Raw genomic sequence first — 14,585 nt, 5'->3', positions numbered from 1 at the left:
CGAATTTGGACACATCAGGCGGTACTGCCCTCATCAGAAACGGCAGTCTGTTTCTTCCAACCACGACCACAGAAAGAGGAAATACCGAGACTTCCTGTTCCGGAGCCGGCTGTTCGGGCCAGGCCAGCCTCGGGTGGGACGTCTCAGGCGAATTACATGGCGGGGAGGATCACGGGGAAACCAGTGCGTTGCCTCCTAGACACTGGAGCAACAGTGAGTCTGATCTCGGAGCGAATCTACAACGCTTGGCCCGGTACCAAGAGACCGAACCTCCTTCCGTCATCTCCAGCTCTGAGGATGCCGGACGGCAGCCCCATGCCGACAAGAGGGGGGGGGGGCAACTTCGACCTACAAGTGGGGGATCTGCGCGCAAACCACACCTTTACCGTGGCCGATATCGAGCCAGACGTGATACTCGGAATTGATTTCTTGTCAAAGTATCACTGCAAATGGCGATGGGGAGACAACGCTGTCATCATTAACGGGAAGGCAGTCCCCTTGGGAGGTGTTACGCAACAAACCCATGGTGGCGAGAGTGCAGGTGACGGAGAACATGATAATCCCAGCTGGTCACGAGGCGATCCTCACGGGGGAGATAAAGACTGAACCACGGATGGGAGTCGGGATGGTTTACCCCAGCTTGGAGGCTACGGACAATTGCCGGACTGACCGTGTAACGGTCTACAAAGGCAGCCGCTTGGCTCTCTTCTCACCGATGGAGGGTCTGGATGTGATCGAGCTGGAGGACGGGCAACAAGGATCTGCCGTCAACCACCTCCCTTTGGGTGACACCGGACAGAGGACGGATGCACAGAGAGAGGTACCGCCCCATCTGCATGACCTCCTGGAGCGAGGAGCCGCGAACCTTGACCTTCCCGACTGGCTGAATTGCTGACGGAATTCGCTGAAGCATTCACTGGCCCGGACGGCAAACTTGGTCAGACCGAACTGACCCGACACACAATAAATACAGGGACAGCAACGCCTAAACGTCAACCGCCGAGGAGATTGCTGATACATAAACGGCGAGATGCCAACCGGCAGGTAAAACAGATGCTGCAGGATGGCGTGGTCGAGCCCTCCCACAGCCCTTGGTCATCCCCGTAGGTGCTGGTCCAGAAGAAGGATTGGTCTGTCCGGTTCTGCGTCGACTACCGGAAAGTCAATGAGGTGACGATGAAGGACGCCTACCCCATCCACAGAATCGAGGACAACCTTGACGCTGGTTAAGTGGTTAAGCACCCTTGATCTGGCCAGTGGCTACTGGCAAGTCGGCATGGACCAGGGTGACCGGGAGAAAACGGCTTTTGGGATGCAGAACGGCCTGTACCAGTTCACCGTTATGCCCTGTGTTGAGGGGGTTGCAGTGGCAGGTGGCGGTAGTCTACCTGGATGACGTGATCGTGTGGGGGCCAGACTTCGAGGAACACCACAAGCGGCTGACCACGGTCCTTGAGCGATTCCGAGCCACCTTCTTGGGTCACCTCGTGTCGGCCGAGGGAGTAAGGACGGATCCGGAAAAGGTCGCAGCCATCAGGAACTGGCCGCAACCAGCAAACCTGACTCAAGTACCGAGTTTCCTAGGCCTTGCGTCCTACTACAGGCGCTTCATTGCGAACTTCGCCGAGATTGCTCGCCCCCTCCATGCCCTTACCACCAAGAGCCAAAGGGCGTTCTCCTGGTCGAGTGCTTGCCAGTCAGCATTGGAGCACCTCAAGGACGCATTGACCACCGCACCCGTGTTGTTCTACCCGAATACGGAGCGCCGCTACGTCCTGGACACAGATGCCAGCTACTGCACCATCGGAGCAGTGCTGTCGCAGGAGGGGTGAACGATGGTGAACGAGTGGTCGCCTATGGCAGCCGTACCCTGTCTAAGGCCGAACGCAACTACTGTACCACTCGGAGAGAGTTGCTGGCCGTGGTCCATTTCGTTCACTATTTCAAACACTGCCTTCTTGGTAAACGGTTCCTGCTCCGAACGGATCACGGATCGCTGCGATGACTGTTCAACTTCCGCGAACCCGAGGGGCAGACGGCCAGGTGGATTCAGAGGCTGAGGTGCTACGAGTTCGATGTGGACTTGTAGCTGAGCCAGTCGCGCGATGCTGGGAAGACGCAACCAGGGCAGGTGCAGGTGGGAGCCATTACGGGGGCTGGGCAGGAAGAAGCCACCACCACGGAAGGGCTCCTGGAAGCCTGGGACCAGGAAGCACTCAAACAGGAACAACGTAGTGACCCAGAGCTGGACAAGATCGTGCAGTGGCTGGAAGACGGGGTCCCCAAACCCAGCTTGCGGGACGTCTCGGCGCTGGGTGAAGGCCTGAAGTACTGGTGGGCTAAGTGGGAGACGCTACGGCTCTCCCAGGGCATATTGCAGGTGAAGTGGGAGCAGCCCAATAACGAACCGCCGGTATGGAAGGTCGTGGTACCATGGGTGAAAGTCGACGACGTCTTGCGACTCGCGCATGACAATAGGACTTCAGGACATTCGGGGATTACCCGGAACGTCGCAAAGAAGTCACCTCCTCGAACCCTCAAGGCCCCACAACAGTACCTGGTAGGGGCTCCGATGGAGCGCCTCGCAATCGACCTCACGGGTCGATTTCCGAGGACAAGGACAGGGAATTCTAGCATCATGGTGGTGGCCGACTATTTTACGAAGTGGGTGGAGGAGTTTCCGATCCCGGACCAGACCGCTCAGACTGTCGTCAGAGTCCTCGTCGAACAGGTCATCACCCGGTTTGGAGCTCCCCTCGAGATCCACACGGATCAAGGGAGCAAGTTCGAAGCCGAGCTCTTCCAGGGCACCTGTAAGCTGCTCGGCGTCCAAAAGACCCGCACCACGCCAACCCCAGTCCGACGGGATGGTGGAGCGGTTCAACCGCACAGTCAAAACGATGCTGAGCCTGTTTGTTCATGAGAACCAGGACGATTGGGACGAACACCTACCGTACGTGAGGATGGCGTACCGCTCCTCCCAGCACGACAGCACAAAATTCACGCCAAAAATGCTGATGTTCGGCCGAGAAGTGCGACTTCCATTGGACCTGGTGGTGGGCCAGCCGGAGAAACCAAAGGCAGGCGCACCAGAGCACAAATATGTGGAGGGGTTGAGGACAAAGATAGAGCGCGCCCACGAGTTTGCCCGTCATCATCTGCGGAAGAGTCAGACATATCAAAAGCGACATTACGATCGTTGAGAAGAAAGTGCCAGCTATAGACCTGGCCAACCTGTGTGGTTGTATACCCCCTCCAAGAAAGTGGGTCGCACGCCCAAGTTGCAGTGCTGGTGGGACACAGAAGATCGATGATGTCACGTTCCGCGTGCAAAAATCCCCTCGAGCCAAAGCCAAGGTGGTTTATTCCAACCGGCTTAAGCCGTATCTGTGCGACGCCGAAGTGGACTGGTGGAGGCGCGTAGCGCAGAACCTGCCAAAAGGGGGACCGCCACCAACCCAAGACCAGGAGGTGACGCTACCACCGAGTCCGTCAACTGACACTACCCGGGAGGACCCGCCGGCCGGGGTGGGTTGTCAGTTAGCCGAGGAGGGACCACTACCAGTTCAGACGGGGAAGGGGACACTGCCACCGGAGACAACGGCGGCTGCTGCCCCAGAAGGACCGGGCAGCGAGGACGCCGGATCCGATGCTGAATTGGCCGAGCCCGAAGGGGGACAGCCCTCTTCACCACCATCGGCGCTGGCTCCTGGGAGAGTCACCCTGGGTGGCCAGAAGATAATCCGACAAAGCCGTTATTGCCAACAAATAACCAAATGCTCTTCTTGTTCTTCCCCCTGCAGGATGGACCCGGCCCCGATTCATTGCCCGCACTGTGACCAGACGGTCGTGAGGAAGAGGAACTTAAAGGGGCACCTAAACACCGCGTGAGTGGCGCTCCAACCGGAGCGCCCATACCCCTGCCAGAGAGGATGCGGAGTTCGGTTTTTTAGGGCCGATGTCCGCGCCAGACACCACCGGTTCTGCCAAGGAGACAGCGTGGCCGTGGTGATGGCAGAGGCCGATGCGCTGGAGGTGCACGCCAGTGACGACGACATGGGACAGACCCCGTCCCCGCCTCATCTCTCCCGGCAGGGGACCCCATACCCACCTCCATTCGTACGGTGTGGTCCGGCAGGACGGTCTCCGTCGCCGCCGCCACTAAGAAGACGGGTAAGTCCAGAGTCGTCAGGGGGGCCGGGGGGCCACGACCACCCGGAGCGGTCCTCCCGGCCTTCCCGCCCTGAACAGAGCAGGTCGCCTGGTCGGCGGAGTCGGGACCGGGCTGAGCGACCCTGCCAGCCACCACCCTGGCGGAGTCCCGACCGGCGGATTCCCTGGAGCCGTGCCCAGGGCAGGCGTCCTCGCTTCAGCAGGGCAGCGGAAGCAAGCCCTAGTCGCCCCCAGCCGACACAGGCGGAGGGCGGAATGCAGACGGAACCCCCGATGTCCCCTGAGGTTCCGGTCCAACCGTGGAATGGCCAGCGGAGGGTTCTGCCGGCCGGGTCTCGGGTGAGCCTTCCGGACGGGACCTCGCTGCGACTGGAGACGGCCGGCGCCCTCCACCCGGACGACACCACCAGGGAGGCCGCCACGCACATGCTGGAACCCCTGTGCGAGCATGCGCGGGACGAATGGCGGCTCGAAAGGACAGTCCATGGAGCAAATGAGGTCGGCCACTGGCTGATGCGGACACGGGTGGTCCACACCTATGAAGTGCCTGAGCGTCTCCTGCAGACGTACCAGGGACAGCAGTACGGCAAGCACTTCGTAGATCCCTCCGCGTCCGCTCAACCTTCTCTGGGAGGAATGCTGCCCCCTGGAACGCCTCCGCCCCCGCGCTACCCCGATGGCGTCCCCCGAGAGTTCTGGGAGCAGCTGTTCCGGCAAACGGAGTTCCAGCGCCGGCCGCCACCCACCAACTAAACCTTAGACTTGTTCTTTGATTTCTTGTTCTTTCCTTGCCATTTTTGCATTTATTTATTTTTTTTAATGCTGTAGTAATTTTGTTGTGTCATGCGCCTCCGGGCCGGGTCTTTCTGGTTGTCCGGTTGCGGATGCCGGCGCTCTGTTTGGGGACAAACAAGGTCCTCAAAGGGGGCTTGTGGCGTCCGTGCCGGTCGGCCGCCAGAGGCACCAGCGCGGTTCCACGGTGGAGCCGCGCAGTGGAGCCCCTGGTGGCCGGCCGGGGAGGCCCGTTCTTCCGGGCGGCGCATGCGCAGTAGTATTGTTGTTGCCTCGTTGCTGAAGAGAATAGTTGTGTCTTGCGGTTTACGTTTTTGTGAGGAATAAACAGCCTAGAACCAGCAGAAACGAGTATACCTGTGTTGGAGTTCCGTTTGAGTGCGTGTGAGGAACCCCAGAATTGTTCTACGCTACAATATCGAGAATGTTAATATTGCTTTCGTTATCTTCGAAAGTTTAAGTAGTGCTTGACGGTAATGTAGTATTTGCCGCTGACCGATATATATAGCGCCCAGCGTGATTCTCGCCTCGGGCGGCCCGGGCCCAGTACGCACAATCCCCGGCCGTGACCGTCCGTTGCACGATGGTGTAGTGTGAAATCCGACTCCATGAATTATGGACTCATTGGTAGTATTGCGCATGCGTAAGTACGATGATATACTATTTTTAGGAATACATATAAGATAGAGGCCTGTCACGTGTGAGGAATTAAACAATTATAGGGAAAAGGAGTCCGATTTTCAAAGGAGTCGGATTTTCATATGACACCGGCGTAGCCCGGGAGTCAGCCACGGTAAAGCCAGGCGCGATTCAGCTCCGAGATTCGATCCGAAATTTGGTGGATGGTACCCGAGGCACATGGTTATTTTGGCACTCGTACGGAAAGGAGCCGTGCTGATTTCCTTCGACCTCGTGCGCACGGGACGAAAGAATTTTTTAAATGTTTATATTGGTTCGAAGTGCATTATCCGACCGGCCACCAGTGGTGAGCGACCGCCGAACCTTTACCGTTTTAACTAAAAGGCTGTCGGAACAGAACCCCCCCCCCCAAAAAAAAAAGAGAGAAGAGTTTAACCTGATTTAAAAAAATGGAAAAATAAACTTAACTGGGCATTTGGTCATTTGCAGCCCCCTAAAAAGATTCGAATGGAAAATAGGTAGTTTTTTTCCAGACCCTAACCACTTTGTCTTCATTTTAACTCCATTTTGGTCTTTAAAAAATCCAAAAATGAGTTTCTAGACTATAGGCCTGTATGAAATCGAGTCCAGCCGGCACCTAAAGGCTATTCCAGGTGAAAAAAAACCCGTATTTCAGAGATTCGTAGAGCAATTACTACATTTTGTACACCTCTGTCAGAAAAAAATGTAAAAAGAAAATATAACAAGTAAAATGAAGACAGTGGGTGGGGTCTGATAAAAACAGTCCAGTTAGAGGAAATCCAAAAATAATTGGTTGGTTTTGCAAAGATGTAAAGATAAGTTCTGCCAGCATGCTTTCATCTGAATAGGATGTTTTACAAACGTTTCCATTGCTATCCGCCTTGCATCCTTACTGTCATGGATGCCTGAGAACAAACTGATTATCAAAAATTAAAAAAAATGCCTAGTGCAGTGGTGAGCTGTCTACATACAGGGTGAGTAAAAAAGAAAACCCAAATGGTGCCCCATATGTTTAAAAGAAGTTCTGCATGTAGCACTTGCCAGATCTACGATATGAAAGCCAAATTAATAAGCTTTCTTTCAGTGAAAAAATCATTCATATCGCTCATGTACTTTTGCAGTTATGGAATTTTGAACACAAACATCCTTTGGGCACCATTTGGGTTTCTTTTCGTCCTTTTTTACTCACTGTGTAGGCTCGTTGCTATATGCACTTCATGCTGAATGGGAGTAGCGTTAGTGCACGAAAATGTACCCCGATATGCTTGTCTTTGATTCAGACAAATTTTAATTTTCTTTGAAAAATTGCTATTACCCATCTCCAAACTCCAACTCATTTTTCTGAACCTATTGGATAGAAGTTTGTAGTTTTGTTTCGAAAGTGATTCCTTAACTAAGGCCCGCGGGGTCAACTCGACGACGCAATTAAGCTTCGCCAATCGTCATGTTAATCTGTCATTGAAATGCATTCATTCTTCATTGAAATTGCTACAACACAAAAGTTATCGATTGGATACATCGGCCACTTTAAGAGTTTAATTACTCCATAAATTCAAATTACATTGGGCTCGAAGAAAAAAATAAAAACCTTTTTTTTTCAAGCAGATTGTAGTTTGTGTCTTAGAAATATAAATTAAAAAAGTGACTTTCTCACTTTTTGTTGAAGAGCACAGACAGTGCACCTATACAGCCTAACTGGTCATACTCCGTCGATTGGCTACTTGAAAACCTGCAATAAAATATCACTATGAATGAGTATTAAATGTATAAAACGTACCTTGCAAAATAAAGTGCGCAGTGGGATGACCAAGGCCTCCTCAGAATCTCAGTTGTCCCCAAAAGGCGATCTCCAAACAACCTCCGGTACGGACGAGTAGTAGTCCGAATATCCTCGAGTTAAGACTAGCTGAAGTCCAGGTGCGCTCAAGTACAAACGAGCTGAGGTCCAAAAGTAAAGTGCGCAGTGGGATGACCAAGGCCTCCTCAGAATCTCAGTTGTCCCCAAAAGGCGATCTCCAAATAGCATCCGGTCCGGACGAGTGGTAGTCCGAATATCCTCATGTTTAAACTAGCGAAAGTCCAGGCGCGTTCAAGTACAAACGAGCTCGAGTCCGAAACTAAAGTGCGCAGTGGGATGACCAAGGCCTCCTCGGAGTCTCAGTTGTCCCAAAAGGCGATCTCCAAATAGCATCCGGTCCGGACGAGTAGTAGTCCGAATATCCTCGGGTTTAAACTAGCGAAAGTCCAGACGCGCTCAAGTACAAACGAGCTCAAGTCCGAAAATAAAGTGCGCAATAGGGATGGCCAAAGCCTCCTCAGAGTCTCAGTTGTCCCAAAAAGGCGATCTCCAAATAGCATCCGGTCCGGACGAGTAGTAGTCCGAATATCCTCGGGTTTAAACTAGCGAAAGTCCAGACGCGCTCAAGTACAAACGAGCTCAAGTCCGAAAATAAAGTGCGCAGTAGGGATGACTAAAGCCTCTTCAGAGTCTCAGTTGTCCCAAAAGGCGATGTCCAGATAACATCTGGTCCGGACGAGTAGTAGTCCGAATATCCTCGGATGCACTGTAAACTAGCGAAAGTCCAGGCGCGCTCAAGTACAAACGAGCTCAAGTCCGAATGAGCTGGATCCAAAAACAAAAGGAGTCCAAAACGTGAACCTGACGTAATGACATAACGGCGTCAACTGCTGCAACACTACAGGTGCGTTCTCTTTTATCACCCTTGGACAGTGTGCGCTGTAGTGCCTATGACGTGATCTCCAACGTGATCTCCATGAATACTGTGATACCTTATACATCTAATAATGATTAATTTACCATTTGGTTGAAACATGTAATTTGTGGAAAAGCCTGAACCAGTGGGCTTCCGTTCATTCAATTTTACTAATCTACGTGGGCAGCGATCCCTAGGGCTAGGATGACATGATATGGCCACTCAAAGTTATATTTTTTTCTCCCATTTTTCATCCGGGACGCAACCAGCAATATCCAGCACATGCACAAAAAAAGTCCTACTTTTGATCATAAGTAACTCTCTTCAGGGACGTAAATTGGGGGGGGGGGTATAAATCCCCCCCCCCCCCACACACACACACACACACACACACACGCGCGCGCATTTGCGTTACATACCAAGTGTGGACATTCCCTTGGTTTTGTGTAGTTAAGAAAAACCTTTGAAAAAAATATTTTACTCTCACTGTGAAAACTCTTTCAATCCAATTTTTTGTCTACGATTCCCTTTAGTGTTTCTCTTCATTTTGCCACGGATGAACCTAACCCCAAAATGCCTCTAAATGCCACAAATGGGGAGACACTGTGTTGACTTGCCCAAGTCCACACAACGCCGCCTCTAGCTGGTTTATGTGGACCTCTTTTGTTCGGAAGTCCACGCAGTGAATGTAATGCCTAGCCACACACACAGTCGTTTTTTGCTATGCTTCCGAGTATTGGCTTTGTGTTTTCCTTTGTTCCCTGATCTAAACCTTTCCCATAGACTTAGTGCACAAACCTGCGTTCGAGGACAATAGGCACCGTCGTTCGAGGATGAATGGGCCCTTTGTGCTCCATTTGGTGTCTGTCCTTGAGCGTAATACAATACAGGAACACACACACACACGCACACATTTTTTGACCAGGGGAGATGGGCTGTTGGATCATCCTCCCACTTTTTCGTGGTGAGTAACGAAAAAGACGGATTTCGAGGTATTTGTTTTACTTCCCAACAGCAAAAATGTATTCAGCTTTGATGTAAGATTAAGGGTCGTAAGTATATACATGTATAAGGTGTACATCGGTATAATGACCAGCGCCCACTAGTGTCATGTGATGTCCAGCATCCCCCCTTTGAATTTCCAAGGCCGAGCAATTTTTTTGATTTTAGTCATCCCCAGATTTGCGCCACTGACTTACGTTGTTTACCAATGGCATTAAATAAAAAATTGAGGTTATGTTTACAAGGCATAACAAACTTCATGGAGCGACTTTGTGCAAGAGGATGAGATTTAGACGCAATACGAATATAATACTCACTTTCAGAATGTGCCACTTTCGACTTGGTGTCACCCAATGTCGATACAGCGCTGAAGACGGTGGCGGAAGGTGCGTGCGGCGGCCGAAAGCTTTTGAAGGAATGCAGGATCACCCATGATGTCATTGCAAACCTCCCCGGTCGTTAACTTTGCCGCAACACGTAGTATTTATGACCAATAGGGATATACGGGGTGGTTCAAAATGAAGAAAATCCACATTTGACATCAATTGTCACTTATTTTTTATAACATATTTAAACCGTTTGATTGGTAGCTATAAAAGTTCTTGCCTTGAACCCTAAAAGGGCCAGGTTGTTTTTACCATCTCTCAGCCGGGCGGGGGGGGGGAGCGGATTCCGCCCTGCTCCAAGTTTTCGGCCATCATGGGAAAATTATACGTTTCCACGGCGCGTAGCGCCGGAAATTTTTTTCGATGCGCGGCAACCCGTTGTCCGATTTTTATGCTTTCGGTATCAAGAGATGCGCAAGGCTCGAAGCTAAAAAGTCATAACAACTCGGGGCGCGAAAAAAAAAAATTTTTTTGAGGCTATCGCGGAAGAAGTTGAGGGATTCCGCCCGGCCTCTTTTAGGGTTAAGCATAAGTGACGAACAAATAGTTGCAATTGCATATTCTGTCTCTGAGCTATGGTAGTTTAAATATTTCATGTGTGAAACCTGTTTGTCCACGGAAGTATACATTCCATCCTTTTGACTGAGTTCAGCTATCTGAACAAAATTAGCACACTTCAAACAAGATTGTTAATTGTACTTCCTATTTTTCTGTGTAATTTGATTGTTGTGTTGGCCTAATGTTATTCACAATGAATCGAAGACTTAAGCTCCTTGGGTAGATGATCTTAACCCTGACATGAATAATCACACAGCCTCAGTAAAAGTTACCAGGTCAAAACATTTTGTTGGCAAGGTTTCTAATTTTTGTGAACTACAAACACGTCAAATTTACATAGAATAACACGTGGAAAAGACTTTTTGGTGACTTGTATTCAAATTAGCATTATAGTATCACTTATCTTGCGACTTTTACTTAGTTGTTTTCACTATATGCATGGTTAAAGGGTTATGCGCTACTACATGTACTGAAGAAACATTAAAATAATTCAACTAAGTGGGTGAAAATTGCTGTCAAAAGTGGATTTCCTTTATTCTGAACCACCCTGCGTCAGCTAGAGTAAAATGCAAATGGTTAGTTTTTCTTTGAAAGCGGCCCGATTGTTTTCGTTTTCATTAGTAAAAAATGATTAACAAATCTTGGAAGGTATTACCATAGTAGCGGTGTTAGGTGCTACCGATTTCATTTCCTTGAAAGTTACAAAAACAAAATTTGCAACCCTCGTTTTAGAATTTTGGACCGTCATTTACATGGCTTACTTTTTTTCTCACGAGGTGAGAGTTATTGCAGTAACAGAAAGTTCCAATATTCAACCGCATGATTTTGAGGCTGGCCTCCCACTCCCCTAGTCTGGTTCTCTGACCCCATTGTCCTTCGGACTCCAAAAATGGGGTCCGGTAGCTAGCGGCGAATAACTGGAACTCCGTGCACAAATACATGGAACTCCGTTTAATGTATGCTAATTATATGCATGACGTGTATAGGTCCGAATCCCGCCTCCTAAATTGAAAATCGCAACGGTAATGTTTGCCCGCAACCAGCGTATTGCAAAATGGCAATAGGCCGTGCCACAATCGAATGTACAATTTCGGAGGTGATGAACTTCGATTTTTGCTGAATTCGAAAGTGTCTCTGGCAATATCAATAAAGAGAGGGAAATTACCGTTCAGTATTGAAACATATGCAGTTGAAAGTTGCCTTCATGGCAACCTCGTCCCCAGTGCTTACTTTATTTCCAACCTCGTTTCCAATAGTAAGCCCTGGATAGGAAACTTTCTTCCTGTATCCTGATTCGATACCGCAATTGGCTAGAAATGGATTTATATCGTGTACTTGGTTTTATTAATCACAACGTGCAGTACGTGTTTTCGCGATTATTCGTTCATGCCTTCTCGAAAAAATTCATTTTCTTTCCAATTTGTTCATATTTATGAGAAATGTTATACTGCATGTTGTCTCGATAAGATCGTAACAGATTAATTAAAATCGTGTTTTCGGAACTCACGCCATGCTCGCATTGCGACGAATTGATTCTGGTTTTACCCCAGACATATCCTTTCGCCCAGGCCATCGTGGCTTAGAGCGGCGGAGTTGCGAAACCCGAAGCGACTGGAGCAAAGATTAAGTCGGCACGCACGAGTGGTGAAGGCCACGAGGCCTTTCCCAACTTGATTTTGTTGAATAATTCATAGTTTTTTATGCAAATAAGAAGAGTTCACGAAGCGGATTTTTCCTAGTCGCTTCCATTTTTAAGAGAAGGGTGAGTAAGGAAGACGTAAGAGCAATTAACTGTAAGTTCTGATGAAAAATAAGTTCATACACTCAAATAATTTCTTGAAATACTTTTATAAGTAAATTTAAAATAAGATAATGTAAGAACAATTACGCGGTCACGATCTCCTGGAAAACTAGACTCGCATTTTTTGTTTTTAAATTTTGTGCAAGCATCCGGGCGCATCGACGCGTCCGGGTAGTAGCCACGCACGCACTAAAAGGCTGATGATTGGTTGGAATTTTGCTACCCTTTTGGGGTAGCAAAAATCGAGATTATAAAGAAAAACATAAGAATTTCTCGACAAGTTAGTAAAGGCCCTCGTGGCTTCGCCACTCGCATGTGTGGTCTCTATCTCCAGTTGCTTCGTGCTATTCGCCGCTTTGAATGCGGGCAAATTAAGCCTCGATGGCCTTGGTGAAAGGCTACCCCAGACACCGCATACAAAAACAAACGCACTGATTGTAACGCACAGGCAGGCCAGACTAGTCCTCATTTGCATACGCGTTCAAAAATCTTTCACATGCAAATGATCCAATACCAGGGTGAGAGAGCAGGTGGTGGTGGGCGCGTACTGCTCGACACCCTGGGGACGAGGTTGATACCAGGGTGAGAGAGCGGCTAGTGGTGGGCGCGTATTGCTCGATACCCCGGGGACGAGGTTGCCTTCATGGAGACACTGATGATTTTGCGTACTTTTTGTGGTAAGACAAGAGTGAGTTTTTTATAATCGTGTGTTCAATCACCGTCCATGCACGGAGCTTAACAGCGATTTGAAAATAAACAATCCATGCGCGCGCAGAGGTGATCCAATCAATGGCTTTAAATGGAGCTAGCTACCGGTCCCCATATTTTTGGGGGAGGGCCGGGAAATAGTCTACCACATTTCTTGGATCCTTGGGTCCAGCCTCCCTACTAACATTAATAAGGTCCCGCAGGAGTCCATAACAAGGTGTATGGCCGGACATGAAAATGTGACTCTCCTAAAACGGAACCCATTGCATCAAGTATGCGGGGAAAAGTCATCGGTTTTAGATGGACCCGTCTGTCGAATACTATAAGTGAACTAATTGGAAGTTTGTGATTCAACAAATCTTAACTAGCCTCTGCTTTGATACACCACAGTCTATCGCCTGGAGTTTTTCTTTATGCACAACGTTAGGCCGATTCTAAATTTCTGAAAAACCGCCCATGAAGTCAGACCGAGCATTTCTTGAAACAGGCCTAAATAATCGGATTAAAATGAAGGAGATTCGACAGCATCGAGGCTCGAGTGACACTACGTGAGTAAAGTAGATGGGTTTTTTCTTCCTTCCGTATAGGGCCTCCCACATTCCTTGGGTCCAGGGCCCGTGCTAGTAATCTGGTCCTGTTTTTCCCGCGCTTTTTAATTTCAAGCGAAACACTTTCTACGGAAGCTTAAAGTGAACATCCGAGTTTCCGCGTTTCCTTGATCTCGGAAAGATGAAATTCTGAGACATTTAAGACATCTTTCCCAGGTACTTGTATCTCGGGAACAAATCTCTAACTAATACCATACGAGATTCAGGGCTAGACGTCTTTTCATAGTGAGGAATCTAAAGGAAAGACGTCATAAAATATCCATCTTTCGAGGATGGTCACTTTAAGCTTCCGTAGTCAACTGAAAATCGCTGCTGATATTGTACATTTAAAAAGTCAAGCGCACGTACTCGACATGGAGAATATTACAGTGATGCTGCAGGTGCAATATATCTCACTGAATTCGTACTCTTCTGACATGTGCCGTGTAACATTGTCTGTGGCGTGATCCTCAGGGACTTCCTTGCCCAATAACAATTTATATAACGTCTGTTTGAAAGCTGTTATTATTTGTGGGCTCGTAAAAACCTCAATGTAATGACTTTCCTTCAATTTGTCTATGATTGCTTTTACGTGGGCGGAGTTTCCTTGCCAAGGGGAAGTTGTGACTCTCCACCCACAGTAGTTTTATTTTGTTGGTGGACGCAAATAACAATACCTTACCCCTCGGCGTGCATGCCAATTTTACAATAACCAGAAAGTATGGTGTTTAGAATATTGATTTAAATTAAAACAAAACGACTTGACTGTTTGACCACTGTTTGAAGGGGGATGGGCCATTGGATCATCCCCTCCCGATTTTTGTTTTGGGAAAAAAAGCCTCTTCGCTGAGATCTTGTAACTTTTCAACAGTAAATTGTTTCGAGAATTGACAACAAGAATTACAAAAGCTTTAAATGCACTGTTTTCAATAGGGAGGTAAGTTTGTATTAGAATTACATTTGTATCATGAAAACCCTATAGTGTCATTTGGTGTCTACCTCCCCCCCCCCCCCCCCCCCACCCCGGGGATTTTCGGTCACACAACCCCTCCCCCCCCCCCACCACACACACACACACCCACCCATGTAAACACCGGCAATCGTGGACGCCCCATTGTCCCTAATCCTCATTCCTTTGTTTGTACTCTGTTACTTTTTAGCAACAGCTCTCATTGGTTTTGTACACGATTTTCAATCGTGGTCG

The 14,585-nt window shown here is 49.0% G+C and overlaps 1 protein-coding gene across 1 annotated transcript; it reads left to right on the top strand.

Annotated features, from left to right (window-relative positions):
• The first annotated feature begins 4,056 nt into the window (after positions 1 to 4,056).
• LOC119727804 (formin-like protein 5) lies at positions 4,057 to 4,926 on the top strand. The gene has a single exon (XM_038199870.1). The coding sequence runs from the start codon at positions 4,057 to 4,059 to the stop codon at positions 4,924 to 4,926; it is 870 nt and encodes a 289-aa protein (XP_038055798.1).
• Positions 4,927 to 14,585: the final 9,659 nt, after the last annotated feature.

The sequence above is a fragment of the Patiria miniata genome, unplaced genomic scaffold (assembly GCF_015706575.1).
Source record: "Patiria miniata isolate m_02_andy unplaced genomic scaffold, ASM1570657v1 HiC_scaffold_20, whole genome shotgun sequence".
In the NCBI taxonomy this organism is placed as follows: domain Eukaryota; kingdom Metazoa; phylum Echinodermata; class Asteroidea; order Valvatida; family Asterinidae; genus Patiria; species Patiria miniata.
Note: the sequence above shows the minus strand (reverse complement) of the source record. Positions and strands in the feature narration are given on the sequence as shown.